At 36.3% G+C, this 15599-nt stretch overlaps 1 protein-coding gene across 2 annotated transcripts; it reads left to right on the forward strand.

Moving 5' to 3' along the window:
- Positions 1-1526: 1526 nt before the first annotated feature.
- LOC136811412 (semaphorin-1A-like) lies at positions 1527-14297 on the forward strand. 2 transcript variants are annotated; one of them, XM_067068015.1, is made up of 18 exons: positions 1527-1680; positions 2235-2461; positions 2866-2970; positions 3471-3552; positions 3787-3867; positions 4275-4360; positions 4604-4636; positions 5191-5296; positions 5804-5867; positions 6445-6592; positions 6954-7090; positions 8086-8162; positions 8730-8803; positions 9299-9334; positions 9637-9826; positions 10239-10511; positions 11425-11595; positions 12510-13936. In XM_067068015.1, exons 1-18 carry the CDS (start codon positions 1602-1604, stop codon positions 12917-12919), a joined length of 2379 nt encoding a protein of 792 aa, XP_066924116.1. In that variant the 5' UTR covers positions 1527-1601; the 3' UTR covers positions 12920-13936. The 2 variants fall into 2 exon arrangements, with proteins under 2 accessions (XP_066924116.1, XP_066924117.1); XM_067068016.1 differs by lacking the exon at positions 11425-11595 and having other exon boundaries at positions 12510-14297.
- The last annotated feature ends 1302 nt before the right edge of the window (positions 14298-15599 follow it).

Consider the following 15599-nt stretch of genomic DNA (forward strand, 5'->3'; position numbering starts at 1 on the left):
ATCGTCGTTTTTTCACATTTCCGTCACATTTTTTCAACTTATTTAATTGTTTCTTTACAGAAAAATGTTCTTTATGATGATGCCCAAAACTTAGCATCGTTTGATTTCCAAAAAAATCATCCTTTGAATCCGGAACTCCTTAAAAATCGCCGGAACAGCCGAAAACCGGCGTAAAACGGTTTTCCTTCATTTTTTCAACTTATACTCGACAGATTTTCATGATTTTTTGCACAATGATGTAAAATGGCAATGCCCAAAATGTGACAGAGCCCAATTTTCGAAAAAGAAATTTTTCCGGCCGCTAGAACCGGAAATGTCCCGAAAAAAGCGGTTTTTTGAGATTTTCTCGAGATTTTCTCATTAGTTTTTTGCGATTTTTTGCACATAGATGCACATTAGTACTGCCGAAAAGGTGTCGAAAACTGTTTGTCAAAAAATTTTTTTTTCCGGTCTGTAGAACCGGAAATGTGCCGGAAATCGTCGTTTTTTTCACATTTCCGTCACATTTTCCGTAAAATTATACATTACTTCCATTAAATTCTAATTATTCGTTTTATAAATAGGTAGGTCCATTAAAGTATTACTTGTTTTATCAGAAGCAAGAAGTGTCAAAGAACTTTAAAGTCTTCAGCTTACCAATGACGTCAGACTTAAGACTAAATTACGACAAGGAATTTTTTATAGTTCCGCGTATGGCAGACGAAAAAATATTTATTCGTTTTATTTTATGTTTCTTGTTCCTTGTACGGAACACTTTGATGTTTTCCAGTTTGAAATCTGGAAGACTGTTTTGTAGTCAATTGCTGCAAATTGAGTTCCTTGTCAAAATTAAACGAGGCTGAAAAAAGAACTTTATAATCTTTAATAGTCTGAAGTTTGATTTTCGAACAGAGTATTTCGAGAATCGGTTGGCGAAATTGGCGAGTAATGACCATGTTTATTAACATTTTCGTTTAAAAAGCTTTTTAAAAACTCCAAGATGTTGTGAAATTCCTTAAGTTTCAGTTTTGGTCACGTGATATCGTGATGTAAGAGGGATCTCATTTTTGAACATGTTTTAATGTTTCCGTTTGACCTTTCTATAGCGTTTCAGTAGCTTTTAAAAACAGAGGTTATTTAGCAATGTGCATTGAAATTCCTTCTTTACGGACTGTTGTGTGGATGTGTTTTATGATGGGAAGATTTAGAAAAAGGCTCGCTAACCGTGCTTTTTTTACCAAGTGGAAATCACTCTCAAAGGAATGCATCTAAATGTTGTTATGGTTTTACACCAGAGCCAAATAGAGCTTTTTTTTACAGTTGACTCCCGCTAATTCGAACTCGAACGACTAATTTGTTTGTATTACAGAAAGATTCGAATTAAAGAAAGTATTTTACGAGGTTTTCCCCATTGTAAGAGCTGTGAATTAGTTCGAATTATAGAAAGTTTCGAATAATTATAGTTCGAATTAGCGATTGTAGAACTTTGTGGTTACGGAAGGAACTTGAAAGGTCCACAACTGATAAAACCAACTCATTCTCATTTTAGCACAAAAATATGAAAAAATAACCAGAAAAAAAACAAACAAAATTATAGTGAAACGTATGGTTTGCTGAAAAAAATGGTTCAATCAAATGACCCCAAATTCATTATTTTGTGTTTCTTCTTCACGATTCTTTACATCACACATGCTGAAAATGGTGAGTATAATTATTATTTTTGTAATTTCGTTTATGAAATGTAAAGGAGACTGGGTTCAGGCCATGACGTTTTAAATTGAAAATGTTATGGTTCAAGATAACCGAATTTGATTGTCGTGAAATTTCTTGGAAGCAACATTGGTAGCTCACAGACACAGACATTTTGACGTCACTTTACCCTAGTGAATTTGAGCCCAGTCTCTTTGCGGCAGATATTCCTGACATCAGATTTTTAGAAATCGTACGAATACGTACTAAACTATTGTGTTTATTTGTTGTTTAAAAAATTTCCCAGCAGGCTTTATCCTCAGGATTTTTTATGGTTATTCTTTTGGTTCACAGTGCTTAGATATTGAAACTAAAATATTCCCAATCAAGTTACCCGCATCGAGAACTTCAGATTTCTTTTTCACTTTTGCGGTACCCCTCTTCAAACAATGCCGTCAAATATTTTGGTTGGCCGGGATCTCCAGGGTTTTTAATTATAAAGCTCGGGTCATTGTTTTAAATCGAGAAATCCTAACTTATCTTATATGAATATTTATTTTTTGCAGTTAAAGTTATCCACCCTGTCGACCAAAACATTGTAACCTTCCCATCCGAAAGCACACCTGATTTCAAAGACAAAATCTCGCAAGTCAAAACGATCGTCAAATTGGAAGACAATTCTATAGTCATCGGTGCTGTTAACATGCTGGCAAAATTCTCGTCAGATTTGAAATTGATCAAAAGTGTAAAGTTGGAACCTTCCGATGAGGATATATCAAAATGTGGAGACGTCGTAAGATTGTCTCTCTTTTTGAAATTGTTTTCGAAATAGATAACAGACAATTTCACTTTCGAAATGAATCAATGGCAATCAGGACTGATTGCATCCCCATAAAGGCTTCCCGTTGGTTAAATGCAAAAACCTCCAAATATATACTTCAGAGCGCATACGGTCCTCGATACCCATGATGCTTTTCGCTCGTGAAATGACCTATTTTAAACACACGATACTTCCTTCAGCTAGATTGTACATTATACGGGAGATCATCTTAAGTTTGAAAGCTTTATGTGTGTTGGTGTGGCGTTTGGTGCAAGAGAATTCTTTTCTGCTCTAGTATGGAATTTCACGTTTCAATATTAATGCTTCTGAATGAGCTCCTCTCCAATGGTTCAAAAAGATTTTCCTTTTTTTTTTAGCTGGAGAAATGTCAGAATAACATTTTGTCGTTGGTGATTGGTGAGAATGATCACGTGCATGCTTGTGGCACTTACGCTAAACAACCAGGATGCTGGACGTTCGATGTAAGTCTCTCTACTCTGTTTACTTATTTTATTAGATACAGTCGTCCGATGGCGTGTCTCTTTAACTCGACACCCACAGGGGGATTGTTGGGATTTGTTCGAGTTAAGGAGACTCAACTTGCACATTTCATTTTGTGGAGACTAATTATTGAAAGTCAGGGCAGCATCCACGGGAAAGAAAGATGGACAATATTTCTTCTGCTTTCCACAAAATTGGCTGCTTTTACCATCGTCATTATTAACGATAAATGGTATAGATGACAGTATTTATTTAATATTATCCAGCTTTGAAACTCCTGCTCTACGGGGTAACATTCTCTTATTTGAAATCTCTGTGATAATATATATTCAATAAGCAAATTCCCGATGGGAGTTACTAAATAGCCGTCTTTAGAAGTACCTATAGAATAAGAGTAAGGTTTAAAAGCCTGGAGCTGTCTTTAGTGTACACTAAACATTTCAAGAATCTAATAACAGTTCATTTTTTATTTCGTTTTCAGCAAGACTTGAAAGAAGTCAGTGTCAAGAAATACAGGTTTCTTCCGACCCTCTCCAACACCAACCTGACCGTCATGTATACAGGTACTTTCTCCGAATGTTGATTGAATGTAGTTTGAATGTTGATATTTTACGTGGCTAGCTCAGTAAATCTACAGCCTATACTAGATGTCACGGCTTTTTTTCTACCCAGTAACGTCTACCGGAATGAAAAATTTCGTGAGGTGCCCGCTCAGTGATAGAACTAATGCTATTACTGCTATTACATGAACTTTTTGCTCTGATTTGATCATCTGAATTTTTTCTTATTTTCTCTAGGTCTCGGTTCATCATACCTTTATGCGCATGATAAAATTTACAAAGACAAAACAATCAAGACGGCAGATACAAACTTAAACAGTAAGTACAAAGCGATGTCAATTAATTTTACAGAACATTTCGCGGCTCACGATAAAGTTGTTGTGACAGATTCGATTGAATTCGAAAATCGGTTAACCAACCAAATAACCCCGCTCCCCATTTTCGAGATACCCTCATTACCACCTTTCCCATTGACGCTCTTCGTTTCCTCCAATTAAAACTAGAACGTTTTGCAATTTGTCAATCGGTCATTCAAAGCAAAGTGGAAAGTCGGTAATAGATCACTTAGGCAGTTTTTCAGTTGTTTTCACGGGCTCGCCTTTTACACGTGAACGGAACGGAATAGTTGAATGAGCGGGATTCGAGACGCGAACCCCTGGTCTGAGATACTAACGCCTTATCCGGTCGGCCATCGTTCCTTAAATTCTTTTCCTTTTTCTTAACAGAAGTGAATTTTGTGTCGTCTTTGGAATACAACGAGTATACTTACTTCTTCTTGCGAGAAGTCGCCGAAGGCGGTGACAATCGAAAGGTAGGCTGTGTTAAATATTCTCAAATGAAACGTGTACTTGCTTATCAATACTTTCGCTTACTCTTTAAAATCCGGCCTTGATATCTCTTCTAGTACTAGTAGGTCTCTCTTTAAACTCTAGCCCTAATGGACAGGGCCAAAGTAATGGTTTTTAGTCTTAGTATTTACTTTCAATGTTTAATACAAATAAACCAAATTTCTTGCCATGGGTTTTGATCAAATCATTTTTTTTCCCTTTTACAGCACATCTACTCTCGTGTTGCTAGACTCTGCAAGGTAAGTTTCCTTTTTCACGGTTCCCGTACTTCTTATGGAGTGGAGTGTGTGTAACTGTTGATTTTTCGATAGGTTTTGATTTGAAAACTACTCGGGTACCTAATAGCCGGGGCGTTTTAATAAGTGGAGGGGGATCTCAAAACTTAATAAGCGGGGGGGGGGGCTAGAATAAAAATGTCCTGGGTGGAAAATTTTTGAAAAGGAGGCTAATGCAGCAGAATTAGGACAAAAGAGGAAACTTTCAAAAACATTTTCTCAAAAATTAATAATCGGGGGGGGGGGGTCTGGAATAAGAATGTCCTGGGTGGAAAATCTTCGAAAAATTAATTAGCGGGGGGACGGCTACTAGGTACCCCCGAGAGTAATGTTAAAAATAATAAATCTCGAAAATCATAAAAAACCTATCAACAATGCCCGTTGAGAAGAATGCAACTACATATTCTGGCGTACACAGGCCCATTTTAAACAAATATATTCAGTCCCCTAATAAAATATTGCAAAATACAAACCAACGGGCCTGCGGATATCAGGAATTTTCGGTTTCTTTTTTTTAGTACGAAGAGATGACAATTTTCTACGACCAGTTCAATTCATTCTTGAAATCTCAACTAATTTGTAAGAAAGAAGGAACCCTCGTACCAGTCTACTATGACGAAATCCGTAAGTTTTATTCTGATCTTTTTTTACATGTGCTCGTAGGATTTTATTGTAATTAAACTCCGGTTAAGGAGTTTTTCAAAATCAGTGTTATTCATTTGTAATTGTGTGTAAATCCGATTAATCGTGATAGTCGTGTTCGATCTTCCGATATTTCCGGTTTGATTTCCCGATTTGATTTGCGTTTACGCTCGCACTTACTAGGATATACTCTTTTAGATTTTATGTTAGATATATCAAGAAAGGCTGACCCATAAATTACCGGAGTTTACAGCCGTCATTACGACTGTTTTATTTTTTATTTTAATGACCTATAATCTTTACAGCTTTTGACAACCATTTCTGATGTTTAAAATTTGTCTTTTTCGAATGTTTCCATATGAATGAATTTTGTTACGTACACTAAAAAGGATTTAAACTGAGAAGAATTTGATCATAGTGAACGACTAGATAACGTTTAATAATAATTATTCTCTATCCCCTAGCTCAAAATTGTATATTTTCTTACAGAGGCGACCACAGAAGTTCGTATTGGAGACGAAGTGTACATTTATGCAGTTTTCTCAACCTCCTCGTACGTTTTTAGTAGAACCTTCTCTTTATTCGAAGACAATTCTCGAGTCTTGAAAGATCGAACTAGAGAGAGTCAATTCATCTGAACTGCTTTTTTCGATTTTCAATGAGTTCTGTGAATTACGCACGACTAGGAACAATATAGGTTTGATTTCAGCGGAGGAGTAAACTAAAGCAAACGAAATTGATAGTAATAACTCTGAACTTTGAATTGTGGGCATCTTTGTTGTTTTAAAGTCATTGACCTTTATATATCCCTGGACCAAGCTTTATCCGCCATATTTGATCGAAGTTTTTTTTGAATTGGTATCCGTAAAGAAGCGATTGCAGTGTTAAAAATTAACGTCTAACGGCGCTACATCATCAAAAGTCTTCGAGGAAAAGTAGATCTAGCGCTCTCGATGCATTTACACCGCTATTGAGTAGTGTTGCCATTAGGGTACCACTTTTCAAAAAAAGCTTTAAATCAAAGATTTTGCTTTGCCGGGATCGAGAAACTTGGTCCAGGGTATATAAAGGTCAGTTGTGCCGACGTTTTAGACTCTGTTTCATCTTTAAAATTTTCTTTCTAATTCTAGTGAGATTGGAAGTGATTCAGCGTTATGCCGGTATAACATGAAGGACATCAGTGACACCTTTTACTACAGTAAGATGAGCGATTCTACCGGCAAATCAAAAGACGGAGTTGACATGTCCGAAACAAGAAACAAAATCTCGAGACAAGATGTGAGTAGTTTGTTAAGGCCTAATGACTCAAGTCACTATTTCGTGTCTGAGATATTGTCTCGCTAGTCGTCTGTTGCCTCTACGGTGGAGTGATGCTCTATTTTAGCATGTAAACTGCTTCAACCAAAAAGATTTTACTTTACCCCCTTAATGCAATAGTGTATGTCTTTCGTTTTTCAAAAACTCCTGCGCACTTGTTTTTTAACGTTTACTACCAACGAGATTGTACTACCGAGACACAGAATACTTCTAACCGTAATAGGCGGCAAGATTTTCAAAAAGTGAATCCGCCCGTGGGCGTGGGTGTGGGTATGCTAAAGGCTAGTTTTTATTTTAACATTTTGTTTTGTTTTGATTCCAGTGTAATGTGAACTTCACGAGCATCCATAGCCGTGTCGACCAAGCGTTAGTAGGAGAAGTATCGGATAACGCACTTCTTTTTCAACAAGTTCAACCCAAAACCGATAAAAACGAGGCTCTATTCACACTAAGTACCAGGTAAACATAATAAAGCCTAAAATATACTATCAAGTACTACTTTTTATAGAGGTCTATCCACGAATTTTGGATTTGGGAGGGGGATGAAATCCTACCTCTTCAAGAACAAAGAACTTTCCTGTGACGGTGGCTCCGTTGGCGTATGTTCTTGCCCTATTATATAAAAAAGATAAGTCTTGAAAATGTCTAAGCTAGTGAGAGAAAAAGATCACAAAAAGTAAAGAGTATTTTGAATTTCATGACCATCAGAAGGTATTTGTAATTTGAGGACATCGACCTTTTCATCAATTTTTTCAGGCTTATTCACTACCTCTAATGAATTTCCGATTTTCTGATTTCTGATTTTCGGTTTTTTTCTTTCTCCTCATTAAACTCTCGTTTAAGACGAACCGCTTTTAACCCAACCTTTAAATAATTGTGAATTCATGATATGCACCATTGCAATGTCTTCCATGGAGCCAACAGCTGATTGGTTGAAAGTGACGTATTACTGATTTTACGTCACTTAGAACCAATCAACTATTGGGTCCGTGATGTAATGTCACAAATTCACAAATTAATGTGAGCAAAAAGTTGCTGTCTAAAGTCAATGCATTGTCCCTTTTTGATGTCATTGCAATGACTTCTTCAAGCAAACATTTTAACGCGATTTCAGCGTCGATTTAGAACGCCATGCCCACTACTCTACCAATTAGAAAAGACAGGATAGAAAGTCTAAATGAAATTTCTTCCTTTATCGTTTTTCGAGGGCTTTCCAATGGTATAAGTGGTTTTGTGTTTTAGCGACTTTGAAATTTCGTCAAATTTCGGGTCCCAAGGGTTTTTGCTTGTGACGTCAGTCTTTTCCCCATAAAAAAAATGCTGGACCTAATTAATTTACTCACTCTCAAAAAAGTTTCTAAATACATTCTTCTTTCGAATGAGCAAAAAAATTCCACTCCGGAAATTGTTGTCACGGGTCCTAAAGAATGGCCCCCTACTATTTTTGCTTTTAGATTTTCATCGATTTCAAGTGATCAGATCAAGGACAATGAAACTGGCGAAATAACCACTGTCCTCTTCGTTGGCTCTGGTAAGATGTCCAAAAACATGAGCTCTTCTCTTAACGACCGGCTAACATTTCGACAAAGGTTGGCTGAAAGTCGACTGTCTAAAGTCAACCAGATAAAGTCAATGCAATAACTTTTTACAATATCTGTTCTGCCATCTTTCCGTCGATCTTATGTCTCCTCTTAACTTAGATCACTAACTGATATACACCCTGTCTCACAGCCCCGGTGAAACTTTTTTCCTCAGTGGAGATAGAAATTCCTATCGAAATCCCAATAGGGATGGAAATTCTTTTGTTCCAAGATTTTAAAAAATTCAGTGGGGATGGTTTTGGAGTGCAAATTTTAAACATTGAATTTCTAGTGGGGATGAAAACAAAGTCTATTTCCCGGTGGACTGAAATTATTTTCCAAGTATTTTCCAACTGGGGACGAGATTTTGGCCAAATTTTCCAGTGGGGCTAGGGTTCCAGCGGGTTTGTGACAGGGGTGTAAATATCTACGAAGTGTCCTTTGATTGGCAGAAAAAGTTACTGTCAGACTTTAGAAATGAACTCTAATGAACCTCTTGTCTTTGTTATATTTTTTAGTTGACGGGCAAGTTTACAAAATCGTCGTGGAAAATGATAAACCTCGACTGGTGGAAAAAATACGTCCCTTTAAGGTAAGCAAAAGATGGATAGATAGATGCAGTCGATATGTTTTACGTGGATAGCCCAGTAGTTTAGGACTTTCAGGTATTCTCTCGATTGTTTTTACGGGGTACATGGACACACGGCTCGGCAATCTATGAACTGAACGGAACATTGGAAGGACGACATTCGAATCGCGAACCACTAGTGTGAGGCGCTGATTTGCCATCGCTACTTAAGATATAAGTTGGGTAGGGGTCATCCATACAGCTCGTACGTAGTGAAAGGGGAGAGGGGGTTTAACAAAAGCGTACGTCTATTGCTTAAATGACGGTTTGACGGTTTGCAAAAATCTCGAAAATCTTTGCGTACGTACTATGTGGGTGATCCGGTTGGATTACAGACAGTATTCATAATGCGAGGTCCAAGCTATGGAGCTTTTGAAAATTACTTCAAATGTTATTTCTCTTTGTTCATAGTAAGGTTTCTGAAGTTCTTGATTTTCACCAAACATGATTATTTCTTAGACGCAAGGACCTATCTACAAAGTTGAAGTTTATGATGTAAGTATAAGAGACCTATTATTTTAAAGATAAATTATTTTAGCATTCATTTATTCATTCGGCTCAATCCGGTTTCCGCAGATTTCTGGGATATATATATATTCTCAACTATACCAAAGCTGACTGGTAACACAATTTCGATAAAGTAACTGTCATATCAGACTATCATTTTAAGTTGAATGCAGTTGAGTCGCACGGAGAGCTAAAATTTGTTCGAGGTATACAAGCTTATTTATAAAGGTTTGCTACATAAAGGGATCTTGTTTGAGTTATGGAGTCAAATACAATCTAAATTCTTTCAGGATATGGTATACACTGGTGGTCCAAATGGTGTTGCTGCATTCGGTGTGGAACGTTGTACTTCGAATGTGTTATGCCCTGACTGTTTGAGTAATAAAGATCCATATTGTGGTTGGGTAGGAACGAGCTGTGTGTTGGCTTCAACAAGCAACATCAAACGTAATGTACAAGAAGCTTCGCAGTGCCCTAAAGGTATGTGTAGAGGGATGATGTACACGTTTTTTTATAAGAGCAAACTATATAAGAACATAAGGCTTCAATGGCCAAAATACCAAGAATAAGTTTAGAACATTTTAAGGCTGTACAGACCTTAAAACACCCGATTTCTTAGTTTTTCGATTTCTTACTTATACGAAAATGGACAAAAATACTCAAAAACGGGGAAAATAAGAACAAGTTAAGAACATCCGAAGGTTCAAAAGTTTTGGAAGTTCTTATTAAAAAAACGTGTATTGTCCGATTTTTTTACTTCTTCAGTTCGAGGTTTTATTGGTCATATTGAAATTTGAAATTGTCTCTCTTTTTTGTTGGGGAAAGTGAAAAGCCGGAAATCTAGCAGTTCAGCATCATTTAATTAAGCTCATATTCAAATTTTCTCTTCTAGTGCCAACAGACTTCAAATGCAGTGTGACCACAGTTCAACCTGGTGTTTTGGAATGTAACATCATCAAGCCTTCGAACAACGGACCCGTCCCTTCAATTTTGAATTGGAAACTTGGTGGTAGCGACATTCTTGGTCACGGTCAAGATTACAGTGTGACCATTGATAAATCACATAGTACTTTGATCATAAGGAATTTGACCATGGATTCACGTGGCAATTACAAATGTGTCATCGGCAATGCAGATCATAAGACGTATTGTGCCTTTGAACTAGGTAAGTCCCTGACAACTATCATTCCTATTACATAAGCCATACAATATTGTGAATTAGCCCAAATCTTTTCTGTTTTTTTTGTTCTCGGTTGTCACAGAGATTGACGAATTCTGCTCGTACAACCAACAGGATTTTAATAACGTGTTAAATTTAAATACCTTCCCTGACGTCTACATACATACTTTAGGGGATTGTGGGAAAAAAAACTTGGGATATTGATAATACTACCAGTAGCGTAGAAAGGAGGGGCGCAAAATTTGTTTAGGAGAGCAGATTTTTATGACTCTGTAATTATCTATTCATAATATAAATAGATAATTACAGTGTCATAAAAATCTGCTCTCCTACACAAATTTTGCGCCCCTCCTGTCTACGCTACTGACTACTACTAATACGCACTAATAATACGCACCCTAACTTTTTAACCGTAACCTCGCACGCGCACACGTTTCAATTCACGCACTTAAAGCGCACGTTTACTAATCCATTCCACTGTCCTATACAAAACTCTTTCATTCACGTTCATTCAACCACTTACCTCCATTCTTTCCAAACATAGCTGAATTAAACTAAAATGCCAGTCAAAATCTTCGAAGTTATGACCATCATTAGATAATTTCTACCAATTTCATCAATTTTCAATTAATTCCCAGTGGTAATATTCTGCGATTGAATCACGCAAATGAAATGTTATTTTAAAATTCGAAACGAAAGCAAAATACTTTTTTTCTTTACGACAAAACAGAACGGTTAAACAACGATTTAGTGAGTAGAGAGATTCTTGCAATATAGAGACTCTACCAGTATTATTTAACCTTAGGTTATTTGTTTGACAGAGTATTTTTAGCGCTTTTAATTTTGTGTTACATTTTTGTTTATTTTTCCGTTTTTTTAACCTTATTCGCGTTTACAGAAGTGAAAGATATCCACACTGCCGCCCCTTCACCGCCCGTAAAACCATCTCTTGAAACCACTACCTCAGCACCAAAGCCATCATCTGAAACCACTTTACCGCCTTCGACCACCAAAGAACAAAGTACAACACGCCCTGCTGGCGGTAATAACGATACAGGGCTAACAACAGGTAACACAAAAGCTAGGGTTACTTTTTATGATTAGCTGAGTAATAAATTCATGATTTTGGGCGTGAAGTTAACCACCCGCCTTGGTATCAATCGACATTAACGACTAAATGCACATACATTATATTATATCTTGCACGACGCCTCACTTTAAACCTAACACCATAACATTTTTCTGTGACGTAATGATACTGAACGCACACACATGCACACGCACGCACATAAACTTGTACATTTATTTAGCTCTTATCATTGATCGTTCGAATTTAAAAAGCTAGTCTACACAAATAGACATCTTCAGGCTATTAGGCCTTACTAGAAGGAGTTTTACGCTCAAAACGAATGAAGATATGACGTAGCCTAGAAAAAGGCTCCAATGCTTCTAATATGCCCAGCTGGTAGACAACGTTGTTTCAACGTTCATCTAACGTTATATGGACGTTGTGAACGTTAGACTAACGTCAAAACAACGTTGTGTGTCTGCTGGGTGAGCATCAATCTACCCATAACGTGAAACCTTTATCTGAAACCTTACTGTTTTTACAAATCTCTAAATATCAACGTTATAAGTACCTTTTTTCTTAAACTGACATTTCTTCGTAGAACATTTTTCAGATCTTCCACTTCTTATAAAAGTCACATAACTTTTTTATAAGAAAAAAATGAAAGCTTTTAAATTAGAAGTTTTCTTAAGAAAAAAATAAAAGTTTAGCGTCAGAATTTGTCTACCCTTTACTCTATCATCGTCATGGTTTTGCTATCACTATTTTACAGAATTTGAATAAAACATAATCTTCTAGCTGAGTCTTGTATGTAGTTGAAATGAGCTTTAAAAGACCACCAATAACATTGCTTTACTGTGCTAAGTTTGTCAAGATAAAATAATATGCAACAATTCTAATCTTTTCATTTACAGACGACGGGACGATCATCAAGCCTTCAGGAGCTCCAGTTTCACAAGACGCGGAAAATAACTATTTCATGGCTTTTATTGGCACCCTTATATTATTGCTCATTATATTGCTTATACTGCTTGCTATTGTTCTCTACCGACATCGCCGACGCCGCGCGGCCCGCTCGCACGATACTGACAGTCCGAAAAAAACGAAAATCACGAACGGTGTTTTATCTCCCAAAAAACAGAAATATGATATCTCGAAAAATGATAAACCACCTGAAGTTTGTATAGAAATGAAAGAGGAAGCGAAATTGTTACCAAAAGACGATTCTTCTCCAGTTCTTGCGAATGGTGGAGATAATAAAAATGATGAAAAATCTGAACAGAGGAATAACGAAGAGAAAAGTAGTTTGATTGTTGACACGTAATTCAGTGTTTGTTTGTTGGGAATAGTTTGTCAAATTCTTTTGAAATAACCGAACCGTTAGAAATTGATATTATGAGGGAGGGGTAGTGCAGGTGAATACCCATCACAAGAAGTGTCTTCGTGTAACCACACACGAAACCAGATGCTCAGGCCTTAATGTTATGTTGGAACTTCAAAAGAGTGCTCTCTAATTTAATCGGTCTTATTTCAAGACATTGTTTTTGATATGAAAAAGATAAGCTTCAAAGGAACTTGTGTACCAAGTTTTATCGTTCCGTCTTTTTATTGGTTTATGGGATATTGGAACGTTTCGAATGTTGAAATATGAAAATTCATGATTTAAAGCTTGTTATCGCATACACACTTTTGATAAAAAAGTCATCAGAAAAATGGAATGAAGCTGTCAATGAGATTTCATGAAAAATTATTGCGTTCCACAGAGGAATATTTTCACAGACACAGATTGAATTTCTTTGAAAAACATTTTTTGTATCATTCTACGAAAATTGGTTGTTGGATTGTGATATTTTACGCGAGAACGAGAACTTGGCATTCGTCAAGCGTTGAAATTTCTTTCGTCAAGTGTATGTTTTTTTAATTGTAATATACATTCACATATAGTTTTTAAATTAATTTTATTCCAAAAGTGTTTTACCTCTTATAATTATTGTAGTGAATAATATATATTAGTTCAAACTCTCCAACCTTCAAGTACATTGAGAATAAATAAAGACATCGAAAATCAGTGCTTAGGCGAAAATAAAAAAAAATGTAGTGTTTCCGGAAACCGGTCGGGTGAAAAGTTTTCTGACCCGGCCGCAGACTATGAGTTCATCTATATGCTTCATCATAAAGATAATCAAGTTGACCGTTCAAGCTATCAAACGTCGTTTGGTAAAATATTCCCGCGTGTAAATCAAGTTTGGTTCGTTCGTAGTTGATACATTAGTATTCAGGGCTTACTTCGTACTGTTTGTAAATAAAAGTTATCTTTAAAGTTCTATTTCAATGATCTTAAGGTATCAAAAATAGCAACAAAAAAAATACGGCCGGCCGCATGAGAGCTTTTTTCCTTCACCCGCATTCCGGAAACACTACATTTTTTTATTTCGCCTTACTATCTATCTTAAGTTCAAGATGAATTTACACATCAAATAAGAAAAATGCAACATCAACTTTAACGTGATTTTTCTTTACTCCTCAGGCCCCTGCAACTACTGAACTCTTATGAATTTTGTAACAGGGTCTTCTTATTCACTACTGACGTTTGAATTTATCTTCCATACTTTTTTAATTTTTTTGAACGTTGTGTAAATAATTATTATTCCAAAAGCGATTTTTATTCTGAAAAGTCCAAATGATTTGCGTTCAAATGAAAAGTTATTGTTATATCCTCTTCTCAACTTCAGTTGAGCTACAATCAGTGCCATAACATATTGGCAATTTTGGCTATTTTACCTATTTTCGAAAATTGAAGTTCGAGTGAGAATGTCAATTTCGGGCCTTCAACTTGATTTTATCGAATATTTCGATCTAGGGGGGATTTATTGGTTTCTAGGCTATATTTTGAGCCCTACCGGACCATTTTTGAACTTTTAGATCCTCAGATCCAGTCAGTCACCTCAAAACTTTTGGGCAGGTGGAGACTTCAGAAATTGTCGGATTCGGCTGAAATTTTGCACACTTGCTCTTTGGGTGAATATCTGGAGGTGTATTTTTTCTTTTTTTTCAAAATTGTGATTTTTAGGGGCGTGGTCAAAACGAGACTAAAACGCAAAGAAATTCTGAATTTTTTTTTTACTTTGAACATCATCTTATTCATCTGAAAGAATACCTATCCTCTTCCTTTCACCTTTCCTTCCATTTAGTAAAATTCAAAAGTTAACACCGCCGAAGTACCTCAAAAATATCCCAAATATTTGAGAACTTGATGTGGACTAAATCACTCTTTTGGATAAATTGATCAATCGTTATCTTTAATGACTTTGGACAAATATTTTGTGAAATGTCAAAACTCACACCACTTAAAAATATCGATCATTTAAACAAATTCCTCTAGGCCACCTGTGAGACCAGGACTTAATTACATCAAAGGGACTTAGAGATCGTTTAACACCGAGTCGTCAAACTTCAAACTTACCAATATAACTTGGTTGTCAGAGAAAGTTTCTTTTTGCACAAAGCTCTTAAAGTACACCACGCCAATTTTTTTGAGAATTTATCATCATCATTCACAGCATTCCTATTAGACCACCTTTGGAGAATCTTCATGACGTAATCTGTTTAGCAAAACTTTACCATAATGATGCTGCTAGGTCATCTAAAACTCATAGGACCCCTGGGACGTGTATCAGACCGACTCCATATCAGAATTTAGATTCAGGTGAATGTATCATTATGTTACCCAGAGCCACTTGCACCTCTTTTTAATTTTTTACTAATTTTTTACTTTGACATCATACTAGCTCTCGTTGTTCTCTACAAAAAAAACTTTTGGGCTCCCTGCTTTGAAGTTGAAAAGCTTATCAAATATGTATTCAAGAACTTTTGTATCAAAATTGTTTTCTTTAAATCTCAGTTAGACTGTTTATAATAGTCATGTGAACAGCCAGAACACTTATGGCTCCTTGGATGGTTTACCTACACGTCAACAAAGACCCTTGTGGAGAATGATGGCTAAT

This window comes from Clytia hemisphaerica, unplaced genomic scaffold (assembly GCF_902728285.1).
Source record: "Clytia hemisphaerica strain Z4C2 unplaced genomic scaffold, Clytia hemisphaerica genome assembly, whole genome shotgun sequence".
NCBI classification, from domain to species: Eukaryota; Metazoa; Cnidaria; class Hydrozoa; order Leptothecata; family Clytiidae; genus Clytia; species Clytia hemisphaerica.

Coding starts and splice junctions, on each gene's coding strand:
- LOC136811412 (XM_067068015.1), top strand. CDS start 1,602: ATGGTTCAATCAAATGACCCCAAATTCATTATTTTGTGTTTCTTCTTC. Junction 9,335..9,636: donor ACAAAGTTGAAGTTTATGAT/GTAAGTATAAGA, acceptor AAATTCTTTCAG/GATATGGTATACACTGGTGG. Junction 11,596..12,509: donor CGATACAGGGCTAACAACAG/GTAACACAAAAG, acceptor TTTCATTTACAG/ACGACGGGACGATCATCAAG.